This window comes from Rhodamnia argentea, chromosome 3 (genome assembly GCF_020921035.1).
Source record: "Rhodamnia argentea isolate NSW1041297 chromosome 3, ASM2092103v1, whole genome shotgun sequence".
Taxonomy (NCBI): domain Eukaryota; kingdom Viridiplantae; phylum Streptophyta; class Magnoliopsida; order Myrtales; family Myrtaceae; genus Rhodamnia; species Rhodamnia argentea.
The window spans coordinates 34331140-34349946 of NC_063152.1; the positions used below are offsets into that span (position 1 = coordinate 34331140).

Consider the following 18807-nt stretch of genomic DNA (forward strand, 5'->3'; position numbering starts at 1 on the left):
TTGCGAGATGCCGAGACGTGGTGCATAGAAGTACCCGATTTGGAATCGAGCAAAGGAATCATACGGGCAAAGGACAACTTTTGTGGGCGTGGCCGTACTCCCGAGTGATTCGGAATCCCTCTTAATCAATGAATTTGGATCCTCTGATCGCTTCTCGATCTCAAGAAATTCTTATTTGGAGATCATTTCGAGTTTACTCCAGCTCGTAATCGTGCGGGGACGACAACGGGCTTGTTCAAAGTGAGGGAGTAGTTTCGTATCAAATGAAATATAAAGTGTGTTCGTTTCGCGAAAAATAAAGGATTTAGAAAATATATTTCAAAAAACAATCGTTTATATTATTTGAAATAATTAATTAATGAATTTTTTTTATTATCAGAAATAATTTATGTTTATATATTTTTGTAAACGAGGAATTTTTTCTTATTCATTCATATTTATAAATAATATAAACGATTATTCAAAAAAAATGTGCTTTAATTTTTTTATTTTTTGTGAAATAAACGCGACAGATCCTTTTTTGTTTTTTTATTCATGGGAAAGAGTTGTGACAAGTGGACGAAGTCAATCCCCCGACGTTTCAACTTCCGCCATCATATGACCAAAAAAAAAAAAAAAAACTTCCGCCATCTTCTCGATCATTCGAGCCGCCCTTTTTTTCTCTCTCTCCACAGCAAAAGACCAAAAAAAAAAAAAAATGATAAGCTGGTGGATAAATGGAGGACCTGCTGCTACTCAGTCGAACTAGCGTCGTCGCAGCAGCACGTGGAGGTTCTTCATCGGAGGTCGCGCTCCTCCGTCGTCGTCCTCACCCTTACGTGCCTTCATCGAGTACCGCCCCGGCCTTCGGTCGCTCGGGCTCTTTCAAACGTCTTCTCCGTCCTCTGCCCGGTCACGGATTCTCTGTTGCAGCGTCGTCTCTGTTCAGGTCCCGCTTCCTCTGGTCATGCACGCTTTTGCTTTCGGCGACTGATTTTGGTTTTTCATGTGGCGAGTTAATCGCCGGAGGAAGGGAAATTCCGGTAGTTCGTCTTTCTCGGGCGTTTCTAGGTCCTTTGCTAGAGCGAATGGTCGAGCTTTGGATTCTCATTCTGGTGTGGTTTTGATTAGTTTTGAGAGAGAATGCGATTTGATTTCCAGTGAAGTAGAGAGTGTTGCATGCTTTGTGCTGCTTTTTTGGAGCAGCTTTGCTATTATTTTTTTCTTAATCTGAAGTTGCGATGAGATTAAACAAGTACTTCGACTGTAATATAAAAAGATCTCCTCTTGAACATTACCGTGTCCCGAATTTCGAGTTAAGGGAAGATGAATCTGTGTGTAATTGGAATCATAGGTGTTGGACCGTTGAAGAAAGAAGGTAGATGGGCGAGTCAACAAGCTGGATTGACTTGCTATTGCTTCAATCTTTTTCGTATATCAAATTGGTTGTGCTGCAGCAGATTTCGATATGTAACACAGCACATTGTTTCTCTGATGTGGGAGTCCCCGCATGTCAAGAGCTCTCCTGCTTTTTTCATATATTTTCACATGTAACATGCAGGATGTTTCTCTTACGTGCACACACGATGTCATTATTGTTTCTTACTCTTACTCTAATCAATACTCTTCGATTGGGTTTAGCATTTATGTATCTGCTGGCATGTGGAAAAATAATAAATAGGTGTAGGGCAGAGTGATGCCGATGTGAATCTGTGCCATGCAGAGACGGGACGACAAAAAGTAAGAACTCGAGATTGAAACTTAAAATGACGATTCAAGAAGGTGAGGTGGTGGCTGCGGATGTCACCACTGGCGATATGATTTTTGAGCCTATTTTGGAGGAAGGAGTTTTCCGCTTCGACTGTTCTGCAAACGATAGAGAAGCGGCATTTCCTAGTCTTTCTTTTGTCAGCAGCATGGATAGGGACGCACCGATAATGAGTCATCATGTCCCTTCTTATATCCCTACTTACCACTGTCTCTCCGGGCAGCAGACTGTCAAACTTGAGGTCAGTCAACGCATGTCTTATTTCTTTCTCATGAATTAGTTGGATCACTTGTTGGTTGGTAAGTTGCACTCTCTGGACTGTGACCTTTCCACTACTTTTGGAAATTTTGTTTGCTTGATTTATGTTTTCCAAGTATGTATTGGCCGAGTCCTTTATAACATTATGTTACATATGATTTAGCTACCTGCTGGGACCAGTTTTTATGGGACTGGCGAAGTCAGTGGACAGCTTGAGCGTACGGGAAAAAGAGTTAGTCCTCTTTCCCCAACTTCCCATGCTAGCGTTTGTTTTTTCTCTCCTGAATTCTCAGGGATCTCTCTTGTTGTAGGTGTTTACATGGAACACGGACGCATGGGGTTATGGCCCAAGTACTACATCTTTATACCAATCTCATCCTTGGGTGCTAGCTGTTCTTCCGAGTGGAGAGTCACTGGGGATTCTTGCTGACACGACACGACGTTGTGAGGTGTTGTAAAACTCATACCTGCGATCACATATTGGAGTAATTTCTTGGAAGCTCCGATTTGAACTTGTCTTAAGCTTACAAGTGATATTTTCACATGGGCAGATTGATCTGAGAAACATGTCAAGAATACAGTTCACGGCTCCCTCCTCATACCCTGTCATTACATTCGGTCCATTTGCTTCACCTGGCGCGGTTCTAACATCCTTGTCTCATGCAATTGGTAATTATGCTGCACATGTCAGCTTCTTTCCATAAGTATGCTATGCTGCTTAATTCTGCTCTCCCAATCATTTTCAATGTCTAGCAACTTTTCTAAGATGCTAATTACTATGTTTAAAAAGGGCGTCAATGAATGAGCTGAACTCAAAACAAATTTTCCAAACATCTCTAATGGGCAATATGGCAAAGGAAACAAGTAAAAAGCATGACCCAAAACACGGAAGAAGCTCATTTTGTTAGCTCACTGGACACTTTCAGTTTAAACGCAAGGCTTTTGTGCTTCCCGTACTGCAGATTGTACCACTTTTATTTGGTCCTTTTCGTTTTCTGGACAAGTGATACTTCAAATTCTTAGAATCTTTTCTACAGACGTTCTCTAAACTTTAAGATTTTGATTTCAACATTTGATGCCAAAACACTCTAGGCATGTTTACTGCTTTTTACCACCATGTGCCTCTTATTACAAGTATAGGCTTCATTTAAGTGGTTTTCCTGAGGAGTAAACATGATACGCTGTCAGAATTACAGACACAGAAAATTTGAATGTATTCATTTTATCAGGATATCATGCATAATCCTTGTTACCATGAGCTCTCTGTTTTTCCTGTCTTTAAATGAAGAAAAAGCTTCATGCTTATGAATGAAGTTGTCAAATAAATATTTGTTTTTCTATGACTTTTCTTATCTCAAGAAACACCCATCCGTGGATTTCTAGTTTAGTACTAAATGGACTTTAGAGGACCACCAGAATGACCGGACAATCTCCTTGATAGTCTGTTTATTACTGTTATCACTTGAATTAATGACATAGCTTGCATACATCGTCAGGAACTGTGTTTATGCCGCCAAAGTGGTCCTTAGGCTATCATCAATGCCGCTGGAGCTATGACTCTGATAACCGAGTTAGAGAGGTCAGCCCTTCTGATGCATCTTGCTTGCTTCTACAATCTTTCCTCCTCAACCCTCGTTTCCTTCAACCTGATTTAATAACAATTCATGAGTTAATGCATGATAATTCTTTAGCTTAAATTTTTATCCATTTATTGCAGATCACAAGTAAATTCAGAGAAAAGAAGATTCCTTGTGATGTCGTATGGATGGATATAGATTATATGGATGGGTTTCGCTGCTTCACTTTTGACAAGGCATGGACTCCTGCTTTTGTGTTAACCCTGTTATTGCCTTGTTTGGAAAAATTACAGATTACCTTCCTCTAACTAGGTCCAATTTAACATCTTCTACCTCACTTTCAGTAGGTATCAAACCACTTGCAACTTATGGCTGGCTGAAAATTCACAGTTTTAGCCAATTTCAAAAAGACGTCACATACTTATAATTAAAATTCACCTGAAACAGAGCATAACTACATATCTACATCATGAAAGTTCACCTGAAGCAAAGCATATATCTACATCTACATGTAAGATGTGAGAATTTTGTCAAATATGAGTGAAGATCTGTTTCCAATCTAGGAATAATCTTGAGGAAGATGGTGTTATCATTTTGGAAGTGAGGTAGGTCGTGTGGAATATGTTGTTGGTTAATACACTTTGGAGGCATTGCAATGATCAGTGTTCTTATGATATTCTATTTTCAACCTTAGGTACTGTGCTTGATGCAGAAATGCCATGCATCTCTGTTTTGTCCATCGCTTCCATACATTCAATCCACTGAGTCCTTTTTAGATTGGTGCTCACTTTATGTTCGAAGCCTCCCAAGTGCATTCGTGTCTGGGACTTCTTGCTTGGCTAACTTGTCTAGTAGTACAAGGACATAGGATCAATGCTTAGTAAGCAGTAGACACCTGTCTACTAAATAAGGAGTGCTATTTTCAGCATGGAAGCTGAAACAGAGGATTTACTTTCAGGACTGCTTCTCCAAGCCAAAATGTTTGGTAGATGGTCTCCACCAAGAAGGTTTCAAAGCCATCTGGATGCTTGATCCTGGTATCAAACGTGAAGAGGGGTATTTTGTCTATGACAGTGGTTGCAAAAGTGATGTCTGGATCAAAGCAGCAGATGGAACTCCATTTGTTGGTACCTTGCTGTCTTTCATTGTGGTTTTGGCTAGTCTTTATTGTTGTCTATTTGGTTTTGTTTTTGCCTTCACGTTTTCTCCTTTTTTGTAGCATTTCAAATTTAAGTAACCCCTAAAATCTTTCCAAACATACTAATGTTTACATGCTGAATCATTTGGATTTAGCCGAAAATAAATCTACATGTATGCATGTATGTGTGCAAAATTCTGGAAGGAAAAAATTGATGAGACAATGCTGAGTAACCGTTTGCTTGTCAGGGGAGGTGTGGCCTGGTCCTTGTGTTTACCCTGACTTTACACAGTCAAAAGTCCGTCACTGGTGGGCTCAGTTAGTTCAGGATTTCATTTCTAATGGAGTTGATGGTATATGGAACGATATGAATGAACCAGCTGTCTTTAAGGTAACTAGTACTTTTAGTTTCTGTCATTTTCTGTTGTTGAACTACGGCTTACAACTTCTCTGTCAGTCTGTGACGAAGACCATGCCCGAGAGCAACATTCATAGGGGAGATGATGAAGTTGGAGGTGTCCAGAATCACTCACACTATCACAATGTATGTTTTCCATCCTTTTCCCATTTGTTGTTTGTGTTTCACATTTTAGATTTATATGGAAATAGATATTAAGCGATTTTGTAATGCATCCGCCATGATTGTACTGGAAAAGCAAGGGGTGCCAAGAGTGAAAGAATGAGTTGTTGATTCGGGGTCAAGTGCTAAATGCTTTCTATTGAATATAGTAGGATAAAATATGTTTTCCAGCCTTTTTCCATTTGTTGTTTGTGTTTCACATCTTAGATTTATATGGAAATAGATGTTAAGCGATTTTGTAATGCATCCAGCATGATTGTACTGGAAAAGCAAGGGGGGTCGAGTGAAAGAATGAGTTGTTGATTCGGGGTCAAGTGCTAAATGCTTTCTATTGAATATAGTAGGATAAAATATGATAACTTCCGGCTTTTCACATATGTAGCACAAGCAATGTCATGCTTAGAGTTTTGATTGCTTTATAATAGCTGTAGATTTGGTGTCATATTATAAAAATGGTGAGGCTGGTAGAATGAAAGAGTGCCTTGTTTTCCACCTCTTTGTCTGAGGATCTTCTCTGCCAAATTTGCATTGTGCACTCTGACAGCTTTCTCTCCCCGCGACCTAAGTATTCTCTTCAATGTATACAATCGCAATCAAACCATTAAATTCAAGAAAGCTGAGACTGAGCTAGTGGAAGAAGAGTTCTTTATTTGTAAAGCATTAGCAATACCACCATCGCAAGATTAGACAGGGGTTTTATCTTTTGATTGTTTGGTACTTTCATCATTTACAGGATTGCATGCATCCTTCACAAAACACATATATGCGTTGGTTGAAATATTTCACGCAAAACTAATTGGCGGTTCCATAATTATGGTACCAACATTGTGAAGAGATGAGCAAACAATTGTAAGGTTTTCATTCATCAGTAAGTTTGCTGTCTGAAGGATAACAGGACTGACAGTGGAATGAGTTATAAACTTGAACCTAAAACATGTAAGATTCGAAAGAGAACCACAGTATTGGAGATTATATCAGTGTAGAACTTCGGTTAAGTTAGTCTTATCTTTATCAAACAATAAGCCATGCAGGTTCTGAGATTGCATGAAGAATGAAACAGCTTATCATTAACTTCCAAGCATTAAAAGGGAAAACAGTAAAAAATTGCTTCTATCAAAATCTCAAAGGGCAAAGTGAAATGAAGAAAAGGTTAATTTTGTGATTCTGGCTTGCATGTGCAATCCACATTGCTTGGTTTAGTCCTCTGATGCTCCCTACGTAATTTTTGAAGGCTTATACTTATCTATAGCTCTAGTTTGAACCTTTACGTGGAAAGCCAAGGAGTGAAGAAGACATAAGGAAAAAATAAAGTAGTTCAAGGCGTTACAATGATTGGCAATTTTACCAGATTGGGGTTATTGCTGTTCTAGTGTAGCAGGAGAAGAAGATAGAAAAGATCCTTCGAATGTACTCACAATTAGAAAATCAAATAAGTAGTTCTACTCGTTTCCTTTATTTCGTGACATTAATTTGAGTGGTTGAATATTTTTGGTGATAATTCCCAAGAATTTCCTTGTTATAGACACCTGTGACAAATATTACATCCTATCTATCTTGCTGACGTGTAAACATTGATCATGTAGCTGGTACTCTTGTTTTTATCCATAAAAATCTGGTTACTCAGTTTACCATCCCTGTTGCAGGTTTATGGGATGCTGATGGCTAGATCTACGTATGAAGGCATGAAATCAGCTAATGAAACCAAGCGTCCTTTTGTCCTTACTAGAGCTGGATTCGTTGGTAGTCAGAGGTATGCAGCTACTTGGACTGGTGATAACCTTTCAAACTGGGAGCACCTGCACATGAGCATCTCAATGGTACTTCAACTGGTAAGTGAATAATGTAGGCTATGCTGCTTGTTTTTGCGTGAAGAAATTTGCTTATGGTTTGCACTGAATTTATTGCATTTTCCTGTCCAGCTTCCATCTTTTTTGACTTATTTATGGATTACTTCAAGGAAATGATGGTAGCAAATTTAGGTCTTTCCTTCCAATCTTTTATACACAAGGTGGAGATCAAGTGTCTATAAACATCAGGGTAATTATGATAATATAACTGCAGTGTGCAGCATGGACATAAAAATTTGGTTTTCATCATCAATCATGCGGTAATCATTGCGCATATCATCAAAGAGAATGAGCGAGCAGTAACCTTTATTTGTATTTCCCTACATAGGTGATGCTCCAACATTGTTTAGGTATAGTTGTTATACGCCATGCTGCCACTTTGATTTAAATAAGTAAGCTTGCATTGGACAAGGCATGACAAAGTAACTCTGAATAATTGAGTTCTACTGTTTGTGGGACACTCTTCGCAGAATTAATTGTCAAATGTCTTTTAAGCAATTTAGACCTTTGAAGCACTGGAGCCTGGTTTTGTTTGCCCTCACTTTTTTATGACTTTTAACTGCTATTTTTATCCACTTTGGATTCCAAATAGATGGGTTACTGCAAGCTTATCCATGCGTTTATGCACTCTTTGAATAGAAATCCATGTTTTGAAAGATCCTAGCTTTTTATGTACAGATTTTGAACTCCCGTCAACAAATTTGATGTGGTGTTTCTCAGAATAGTTCACACAACGGATATTCCTTTATTAGATAATGTGTCCTGACTATTCTTAATTCTGTTCAGGGTCTCAGTGGTCAACCACTTGCAGGACCTGATATTGGTGGATTTGCAGGAAATGCGACACCCAAGCTTTTTGGAAGGTGGATGGCTATAGGTGCAATGTTTCCATTCTGTCGTGGACACTCTGAAATTGACACCAATGACCACGAACCTTGGTCATTTGGCGAGGAGGTTTGTGCTCCTTTTCTTGGTGACGTGCTAATGTCATGTGCATGACCTTTTCCCTGATGATTTTTATTTCATTCATTCAAATTGAATTCTCTCCAATCTAAAGCACTTCTGTCAGCTGACCTTGCTCCCAGTTTTTTGAAAGAAAAGGTTTCCCTCATCTGTTACTGATAGACCTGTTGAGAAAGACACCAAATTTCTTAAATGACTATGAAAGATGTGAAATAAATCATGTCTCTCAGTCCTTAGAGAACCTCTGATCCTCCCTTTCTTGTAAAATATATGAAATCACGACTAATTTAGCATGCTGACTATCTAGTATCAGATTCTCTACCTTCCTATCACTGGAATGTATAGATTGCTCTAATTGTCATGAGCACTTATTTTGTAAATTCATTGGCCCCCTCAGAAGATCTTATAGACTATTTTCTTTTTTTTTTCTCTCTTGCACTAGTGTGAGGAACTCTGTCGCCTGGCACTGAAGCGGCGCTACCGCTTTCTTCCCCACATATATACTCTTTTCTACATGGCTCATAAAATGGGCACTCCCGTGGCAAGTCCAACCTTTTTTGCTGGTGGGTTCGCATGGTGTTAAATAGCATGCTTCCCTTCTTACTACATGTATCACTGTTCTTATTTGCATAGGTATCTAAGCATATACAAGTTCTCGTGCAGATCCCAAAGATCCCAGGTTAAGGACACTGGAAAATTCATTTTTATTGGGGCCACTCTTGGTTTGTGCAAGGTTATCCTCTCCTCTATAAAAGTTAAAAATTTTGACCTTGCATATGTCATGAGGAACCCGAGCTCCTTGCTGCTGCTCCACATTTTATTGTAGTCTCTAGTGTCTTTCCCTTTTCTTTTCTCTTTGCTGATCTAGGTTAAGGACACTAGTTTAGTCACTGGTGTCTTTCCCTTTTGCATATGTCATAGGCTATAATTGCTGTCCATGTCTTATGTAGCTTGATCACTTGACATATGCATGTCTCTGCACGTGTGAACATATGTGAACAGTATAATATCAAGGTTCTCATCACTAGCGGACCTGGAGGGGCTGGTGGTGGCCCTCACCCCCGTAGGCTCAGTTAGCCATTGCTTCACACGAATTGCATAGATTTCCTACTTAACTATGTTTTTCACATTTGAGTGTATGTGTCCCACAGTGAGAGGGAAAGCCCTAACAAGAAGAGATTGATTAGGTTAATGTACCGGTACTTTTTAACTTCATGTCTCACTTTTAAAGGTCTTCTGCATTTTGTAGCATTGTCGATAAGCCATCTGGAAAGTTAATGGGATCAGTTAGCAAAAGATGTGATGGTTATCAAGTCTCGAGTTTGTTCTTATTAGTCCCCAAAATAACAGATGATTGTCTGGTTTCTTTGGCCCAAGTTTCTAGGTCTTATAGATGGTTCTGTGACGGTTTAATAGATTGTATTTAAAAAGGCTTTAAGCTGAGCATCAATCCATATGCATCTGCTAATGTCTTTTAATCTTCATCAGCTCTAGGCCACATGAGGAATCAAATGACATGCAGCATGTGTTGCCCAAGGGTACTTGGCTGACCTTTGATTTCGATGATGCACACCCGGTACCACAAGTTCTTAGTTTCTTTGTAATGCTCTTCATGTTACTGGTTTGCCTGCAGTTAATGTTATTTTGCTTTAACTTGACAGGATCTGCCCTTATTATTTCTACAAGGTGGGTCAATCATTCCCTTGGGCCCTCCCCACCAACATGTTGGTGAAGCTAATCTTTCAGATGACTTGATGCTCCTTGTGGCTTTGAATGAGCACGGTACATCTCTTCCACTTGATATTTCTTGTGTGACTCGAATTTTTCTAGGGTAGTGTTGCATCTATGGTTTTGATTATAGACGGGTCGTGAACATATTTTACTAGTGAAAATTCATATTTGGAATGTGTCAAATCACCGATTAGAAATCTAATTATCATTGCCCATCGCTTTCAATTGAAAATTTGACTGTTTCCTCTATGATTCTCATAATTTAGCGTTATGTTGATTGTTCGCAGAATGACTAATGACAAAGTTGCTCAAGCTTAGAACAACTTAAGCATGTCATTAAGTGATTTAATTTCTCAATATTGTTAAAAAAACTTGCTAAATTGTGTCCCATTGTTTTCTTTCCGTCTTTCCAATAACTAAGCTTGTCTAATTCTGTATTTTCCTATCCTGTGACATGCTCCTTCGTCACACACTATCGTTGACAAGCATCAAAAACTTTTTCCACAAAAGTTCTCAATTGGTACTATATAAGTTGATGGCAAAGTGAGGCAATCAGTTTACATTTTTGTTGCTATTAGGCTGAAGTCAAAATGCACTTGGAAGAGAAGCTTTTTGTTAAGAGAAGACTGGTTTAATATTATCCACTCTGATTTGTATCTTTCCTGGCTAACAGGGACCGCGAAAGGCATTCTTTTTGAAGATGATGGTGATGGATATAAGTATTTGGAGGGAGAATATCTGCTAACTCATTACATTGCTGAACGTGAATCTTCACAGGTTACCATAAGGGTGTACACAGAAGAAGGTTCGTGGAAGAGGCCAAAACGTCGTCTGCATGTACTGCTGTTACTAGGTGGAGGGGCAATGGTAAATTCCTTTTTATAAGGAAGGACGCTTGTTTTATCTGATTTAAGAACTTGCTATTAAGCACCATTGGAGTTCTTATTTGGAAATTCTGAGCAATTATGATCACACACAGGTTGATGCATGGGGCATGGATGGTGACACTATCCAAATTACGTTGCCTTCAGAGCACGAAGTGTCTAATATGGTTGCTGCAAGTGAGAAGAAATATAATGCACGCTTAGGTAATGCTAGTTCAAGTTGGCAATGATGTGTGTATGTCTCTGAGGATGCATTCATTACTTTTCCAGGCAAAATAGAATCGTGTTGTGCCATCAACGTGGCTGGACCTCTCTCATTATCAAGTTCTTATCAAACCGATTTCATGAGTTTATGTTGATATCTATTTTTTTTTTTTTCGGTCTGGATGCTACCTATTCCTTTTGTGGGTTTAATTGGCTTTTTCGGTGGAAAACAGATACAAATTTCCATTTTGACATTGGTAGAGTAAATCTGCTATCCATAAGAATTGATTCATTCTGTGAACATGTCAACAACATGGAACTTTAATATTTGTTTATCAATCCTAAATGCAAAGTGAAATCATGAATTATGGTTTGGAAGAAATACTTTGTGCTAATTCATAATCACACAGAGGAAAGTTGCCTCCCTGATGACCGCTCACACTTGTTTCAATTCCTTACTGATTGCCATGCATCAACTTTGAACAGTATATGGATGATAGTTCCAGGACATCCTTTAGAAATTTTTTGCTGTTGGAACATTACTGCACATCCTGTAGCAGGTTTTCTGACTTTTTGCTGATATTTGAGGAAGGTGGCTCCTCCTTGACGGGGGATATCATTCTTCCTCATGGATTATTATGGGTTCCAAGGAAGAATGTTTGACAGTCACTATATTTGTTGATATTATGCGGTGACTTTGCCTATATCTTCTACATCTTCTCCATGCAACCTTTTGTTTCTTGATGCAAGTGATTCTTGCTTGCAGAGAGCTGTAAGCGCATTCCAGATGTGGAAGAGATTTCAAGCCATAAGGGTGTAGAACTTTCGAGGACCCCTATCGAGTTAAAAAGCAGGGAATGGATAGCAAAAGTTGTTCCTTGGATTGGGGGAAGGATCATATCAATGGAGCATGTCCCTTCAGGTGATTTGACAGGGTTCTTTTCATCCTGATACTATTAGAACTACTTAAACAATTTTGAATTCCAACTTTTGAAAGTGGAAGCTTCGTTAATATATTATAGAGCTCGTGCAGCGATAACCATGCTTTGCTGATTTTCCTTATCAGTAAGTTTAAACTAAATGCCAATTCTCTTCAGCAAAATACAGTTTTGCAAAAATTGAATTGTTTGGAAATGTGTTATGCACTTTGGTAGCTATATAGCTGACGATCAGATATATGAGAGTTTCAGTTCAAATCCGCAGAGATTCGTTTAGCACAAGATTTCAAGTATCTATTTTTTTTCTTTGCTCAATAAGTAAATTGATGTGCTTGGATAGACTTTGGGTTGACATTGTCTACGAAGCTTTGCTTACTTCTGTCCCTCCCTTCTTTATTAGGATAGGTGTGATGCTCCTTCTCTGCATGTGTGACAATTTAGAGCATAAAAAGTTCGATTTAAATAAAAATAGATTTATTTAACTCTGGATTTGTAGGTGTTTCTTTTTCCTTTGCTTGGTAGTGAATTAAGTTCTTGGAGAGACTTATTCGGCATTGCCCACAACATTTGCATTACTCCTATCGCATCTTTGTCAACATGGATACATCTTGTCTTTATCAATCTAGAAGGGAGGAACATGACAGCTTGTCCTTAACTTACACTACCCATGAAGCAGCTTGTCATATACCAGATATTTCTTGTTATAGGCAATTCTGAATTGTGTCAAGGCCATAACGATAATTATGCCATAACTGGTGCCGCAGCCTCTTCAGTTGTTATTTTCTCATGAAGAGCAAACATGGAGTCTAGCATCACTATAGTGTGCAAAAGTTGAGACTTCCTAAATCATTAAGTTTGATTCTATGGCATACTTGAGCTTGCTACAAAACTGTGACCTTTATGCTGTCACTGCCACGATGGTGATGACCGTTAGAGTTGATCGTCTATATTGTGCTACGCTGAGGAAGGTTGAGGTTGATCTGATGATTATCAAAGCATGAAAGCAAATGCTGTAAGACAATTATGTGTGAAAACATTTATAAGTTATCAGAATTTAAAGTAGAACCTTTAAATTTTATGTCTGTATTGCAGGTACACAATGGCTTCATAGCAGAATTGAAATCAATGGATACGAAGAGTATAGTGGAAGAGAGTATAGGTCTGCTGGATGTACTGAGGACTATACTGTCATTGAGTAAGTTTCTCAACTTATGTCTCAGTTTTGGTAATTACCTCTCTGCAGCATGAGAAATTGAGTAAAATACTTGAGTAAGAAATTTCAGGTATTAGGAGGAAGAAACAATGAGTTTGGATACCCACCGATCGGTGGCCGAGTTGGTTTGAGTTCAGTTCCTTTCACGAGAGGTCCTGGGTTCAAAACTCCTCGGCGTCGGTGTCTTAAGTGGGGGGTTGTGGTGGTGGGCTCCTGCGCTAGCCCCTTCCGAGGACTAGTCGTGCTCCACCGCTGTGTTGAGCGAAGCTCGCCGGCCGTGCGGAACCTCGGTCATAAAAAAAAAAAAAAAAAAAACAATTGAGTTTGGATTATTAGGGACAAATAGTTTGCTTGAGTTAGTAGAAGATTTAACTTCATCTCTGTTTGGTTTCATCATTATGGGTCTGGGTATTTTATTGGACCATTGATTGCAAAGCACGGCCAAACATGGCAGTGTAAGGGTATGATTGCTGAATCCTGCAAATACTGGAAAATTTGTAAGTCAAATCTATCTACATTCATCAAGTCTTCTTGAGAAGGTCCTGAGTTTAAAATCTTTCCAGGCCTTATTTGCCTCCTTTATCATATACTTCACAAAGTCCAGCTTACGCATGAGGGATAGTGTTAAAGTATATGAATATTAGTCCACGCCTACATGTAACATGTTAAATTTTTTTTACGGAAAGTAATCCCACAAGTTTACATGATACCAGAGCCAAAAGAGAAAGGGACCCAAGGTTCATCTTTCTTATTTCCGTCAAATCTCTGCTTGTCGTCAAAGGGAATCACTGTTTGTCCAGATCAAGTAAACTGATGGCCTTCGTCAGCATCTTCCTTGCCGTCAAGGAGTTGCTGCTCCTTTGTTCCTCGGATTTGCTGTCTGTTGACCACCCATCTCAATCAGTGACCATCAATCTCGTCTTCTCCAGCGAGCTCAAGTCCACTATTGCAAACTTTTCTCAAGCCACTGTCACTCTTAGCCTCATCGTTGGTCAGTTTCTGCCAATCCCAACTGTCACGAGTCTACATAGCTCGCCATCACCTTCTTGAGCTGTTCTTTGCCACTCGTCCTTGTCTTCAAGACTATTACAAACTCCCAGTCAAGTCCCTCTGATCTCCAATCAAGGGTTTCATCAATTCCTTCATTCCAGTAGCTGTCTTCCTATCCTCTGTTGTCATCTGTCGTTTCTGGTTTGTGTTTCGTTCAAGCCTTATAAATTTGCTTGGTTCATGTGCTTTTGTTTCTTTAACAGAGCTCTCTCAATTATAAATGAGATAAGTTGAAAAATATGCTTTAACCAGTGGCAACTCATCTTCAACAATTTCCCCAATTGTGGTCCTTTGAAATCTCGAGAAGCCTACTGTCGATGTTATCCATTGTTAGACTCGTCTTCATTTGAGAGCGTCATCGACGAGTGGGGTCGGCGTCAAGTTTCCAAGAAACTGTGAGCGCTGGACTCCAACATACCTTCATTGAGCTGCCAAAGTCAAGCGTTGTGTGGTGATGGAGCTTAGTATGCCAAAAATCAAGATGATTTTTTGCACGTTTCACCTTTGTTATAAGAGAAAGAAAGGTTTCAATTTTTTTTTTTAATTATATCACTTTATTTCTTCAGTCCTTTCACCATAACTGGTGTCAATGTGGATTATAGTCAGTTTATCCTGTAAGGTCTGGACACAATTGTCATTATCTTAAATCTAGTTTGATATATCCACATCCATTGTCTATCGAGGTCCGGCGTACAAAACGTTTTAGTCACAAACGTTGGACAAAAGTTGCATCTGTCGTATGCAAGGTGGATGCTCTAACTTCAGGGGAAGTGTTGAAATGCATATTTATGATGTTAGCCTATTGGCTAGTAGTTGGTCAGGTGGTCATAAATAGGGAAATTAAGGTTTTGTTAGTGTCCCTCATGCTTTATAAATACAGCCAGCTATATACTCTTTTATCTAGTCATTGAGTAAAGATGCTGTCTTTATTGATTCTATCTCTCCCTCTCTCTTGAAGATCGTAGAATTGCACTTATAACAGTGGTTCATTTTGTCACAACATGAGTTAGACTACATCCTTTCATGGCTTTAGTACAATAAGAAGTGAATCAGAATATTATTAATCTCTTTGTGCATGTGGCCATCAGTATTTTCAAAAGGCTTGAGAATGCTTTTAGTAATGCCAGCAGTTGCAAATTAGACCAAAGTTGAAGTTGACCTTTCATTTACGTAGAAGCATTTGACCACTCGTAGTCTGCTGAATAATATTAATCAACAGTTATCTATATATCTTTACTGTTAGTACGAACAACTATTGCTCCCATTCCCTGTTAACCTTGAAAACATAGGAATTTCATTTTCAATCGGTACATTTGCCTTGTGTAAGCTCTGCATTCCCTGTAACTGTAGGAGAAATCTTGAGCATGCTGGAGAGGAGGAATCTCTTATGATGGAAGGTGAAATTGGCGGTGGACTGGTTCTTCAAAGGCTCATATCTATCAGAAAGGACAACCCTAAGGTCTTCCGAATTGACTCTAGCCTCGTAGCCAGGAAAGTTGGTGCTGGTTCTGGTGGATTTTCAAGGTCAGCTCAAACATAGTTTTGGAGAAAGTTACACAACTACAAATGACTTCTGATAACAGGCCTCTAGGAAATGAGCAATTATGTTAATGCTAAGAAAATGTTATGAAAACTCATTGCTCATCACTATTCAGAACACATGCTTAAAGTTTAGCCTGCATATTTGTTACAGTGAATAAATGTAATCAGAAAATTGAGTGGAGATATCATCAGAGAACTGCATTTTACGCTTTTCGTTTCTTATCTGACTTTCAGATTGTCGATAATCACCTATAATGGTTGTTTATATTCTGCTGTAGGTTGGTCTGCTTGAGAGCACACCCCACGTTCACCCTGTTGCACCCTACAGAATCTTTTATCTCGTTCACAGCTGTAGATGGTTCTAAGCATGAACTTTGGCCTGATTCTGGCGAGCAGACTTTTGAAGGGAATCTTCTACCTAATGGTAACTTTTTTTTCTCACCTTTCCTCTTGGTTCTGAATTTTGTTATCTGCTGCAAAGGCCCGGGTAACTGGAGAGCTATATTCCCTAGTAAACGAAGATCCGGTTGCATCATTCCACCTTTTGGAACTCTTACATTGGGTTGCCAAAACTTGCATTTGGTTATCTGCTGGAAAACCAGGGTAACAGGATCACAAATTCCTTGTTCAACCAAAACCCATGTCCATTGTCAAGGTCTTGGTACTTCTACCGTCTGGAATCACCAAAAGTTGGTTAGCATTGAATTACTGCTATCAGTTTCACTGAAATATTCCCGAAACCGTTGAATGCTTTAATTGATTGACAAGAAAAAAGAGAGTAGAGAAAACAAAATTGAGCTCAGTATAGGAGAGGTTCAGGCCCGCTCCTTCCTCCTGCCTCCAACCAAGGCTGAGTCCCCCTACTTCCACCAAATATATTACAACTCATACTATCTGTTCCATACAAGTTCAGCATAAGTTGCTTCTAGACTAAACCCTTGTACAAAACCCGTCGCTCCTTTAGAACGGAACCATGGTCTCCTATCATTGCCCCCTAGAGTTAAGCCTCTCCCTCTCATTTATCTCTGCAGTGCTTACTAGAGATACAATGATACAAAGATAGTTCAAAATACGCTCGAGGTCTTTCTAAGTTTAGCACTAGTGGAAGTACAAGAATCAAGGTGTATGCTATTCATATTGGTGGTATTCTCGTTATAGATTATCCTCATCTCCTTTTTTGAATTCCAGTCCTCAGTTCTCATGGGTCCGTATGCCAAAGGTCCCTTAGCCAGCCATCCTGCTTCTTCAGTATGTTTACACTGCTTCCAGCTTCTATTTACCTGTCCTCGGTGCAATCTTCTCTTCTTTGATTACATAACCTAAGTGGTCATTTACTAGCATCCTGCTCAAAAGGTTCCTTAATATGATAACCTTTTGGATGGGACGACTATTAATTGGTCGTCCAATTAGCAGCCACTCACTTTTTGACATTTTTGTTCCGACAAACGAGGATATTCTCCAACTCAGCGCCTTACCGTCTACTTTTTCAGGTGAATGGTCGCTCTGGGACAGATGCCTTGGTGTGGGACTAGTCAATCGGTTCAATGTCAATGAGGTCTTCAATTGCATGATCCACTGGGGAACCGGAACGGTTAATCTGGAGCTGTGGTCAGAGGAGAGGCCCGTTTCAAAAGAGTCCCCCCTGAAGATTTCTCATGAATACGAGGTTGTAAGAATGTCGTGACTTTTCAACATTCCACTGTGAAATTAAGAAAACTGAGAAGCTAAATAAACATTCGAGCTGGGTCCCGTTGTTATCCACAACACGTCTACTTGCGGTGTTTTGAGTGAACCACACGGGGGCATTATCACAGAGGAGAAAGTTAATTTATGTGCGTTTTGCTGAAGGTTTGTCCTATCACATGTCATGTGGTCATTATTACTGAATTCCAATCACAAGCTTGTCACAACTGTACAAATCATGTTTTCTCATCTATGACCATTGGATGGCAAAACGTGTTATGATCTCTGCTTATGTTTCCACAACCTGCATCTGCGGGTAATGTTTCGAATCCAAGTTCAGTGGCATATCTGCAGAATCATCACAGAAAAAAAAAAAGCAAAAAAGAACAAACGGTGACAAATTTCTCTGTTAACATGTCATTCAAAACTTACCAAAATATTCTTTGGAAGACCGTATAATATGTAAATCAGCCAGGGGAATTCTATTAGATCAGCTAATTATGATTTAGCCAATCTAATCACTTGATCAGGTTTTGCCGTTGGCGGTTATACTTACAGTCGGTTAACGAAGTTCCAGGGTTTTCTCGATGGGCTCATTTTCATGATGTCAAAGTGATTCCTTAAGGAACATTATCAAAAAAACTCTAAATTTATTGTGTTTTTGCCAATTCAGTTTCAAAGATTTTAATTTTATCAATTGGGTCCTAATTTTTTTATTATTATATTTTTTCAATTGAATCTATCCGGTCAATTTAGGCCGAAAATTGTTAATGTAGCTATCTGCTGTCTTACGTGGCACGGCCGGTGTTGATATAGATAATTTTTAGTAATATTTTAATATATTTTAATATATTTAGTAATTTTTTATGTTTACTTTTCTTAATTTTTAAATTAGATTAAAGAATTAAAAAGGAAAAGCTAAAACTTTATTTTAAAAAGAGAAAACTGAAAAAAGAAAGAAAGAGGAATCGCAGGCTTGTGGAACAGGGGTCATTGGAGGGGTGGTGAAGGTCTCTGGCCAAGGGCGAGGGTGGCTGGCCTTTGCCAGGCTCGACGCCCAGATCTGGGCCGGCGTACCTCACTATGCCTAAGCGAGCATTAGTGTTCCAAGTTTGGGTGCCCTCGCTTGGGCCGGCGTCCCTCACTAGGCCAAAGTGACTACTAGTGTCTCCCAATATTGGTGCGCTCGGTTGGGCTTGGGGAGGGTTGCCGACCCTACGAGATGGCCAGCATTGCCTAGATTTGGGCACCCTCGCCTAGGGCCATCGACGTCCGCTACCCCTCTAGTGATGGGCGCCGACGGAAACACCCTACGATCTTGCCATTCCTTTTTTTTTTTTTTTGTTCAGTTTTCATTTTTTGTTTCAAAAGAAAGTTTTAGCTTTCTTTTTTAGTTTTTTGAATCTAATTTAAAATTGAAGAAAAGAAAATGTAAAAAAAAATTAAAAATTC

The 18807-nt window shown here is 39.2% G+C and overlaps 1 protein-coding gene across 1 annotated transcript; it reads left to right on the forward strand.

The window, feature by feature from the left end:
• Window positions 1–710: 710 nt before the first annotated feature.
• LOC115732538 (alpha-glucosidase 2-like) lies at window positions 711–17582 on the forward strand. Its single transcript, XM_048276848.1, has 23 exons — window positions 711–928; window positions 1703–1988; window positions 2169–2237; window positions 2317–2454; window positions 2557–2674; window positions 3502–3584; window positions 3723–3818; window positions 4541–4709; window positions 4969–5111; window positions 5178–5264; window positions 6944–7129; window positions 7934–8101; window positions 8553–8673; window positions 8774–8843; window positions 9599–9686; window positions 9772–9892; window positions 10515–10708; window positions 10821–10929; window positions 11696–11851; window positions 12960–13062; window positions 15481–15654; window positions 15951–16096; window positions 17163–17582. The coding sequence occupies exons 1-23, from the start codon at window positions 717–719 to the stop codon at window positions 17354–17356; spliced, it is 3231 nt and encodes a 1076-aa protein (XP_048132805.1). The 5' UTR covers window positions 711–716; the 3' UTR covers window positions 17357–17582.
• Window positions 17583–18807: the final 1225 nt, after the last annotated feature.

What these genes read in the sequence shown, in the direction of transcription:
- LOC115732538 (XM_048276848.1), top strand. Translation starts at nt 717, where the DNA reads ATGGAGGACCTGCTGCTACTCAGTCGAACTAGCGTCGTCGCAGCAGCA. An exon ending in ATCCTTGTCTCATGCAATTG is followed by an intron (nt 2,675 to 3,501) that starts GTAATTATGCTG and finishes ATACATCGTCAG; the next exon opens with GAACTGTGTTTATGCCGCCA. An exon ending in GCTGCTTCACTTTTGACAAG is followed by an intron (nt 3,819 to 4,540) that starts GCATGGACTCCT and finishes ATTTACTTTCAG; the next exon opens with GACTGCTTCTCCAAGCCAAA.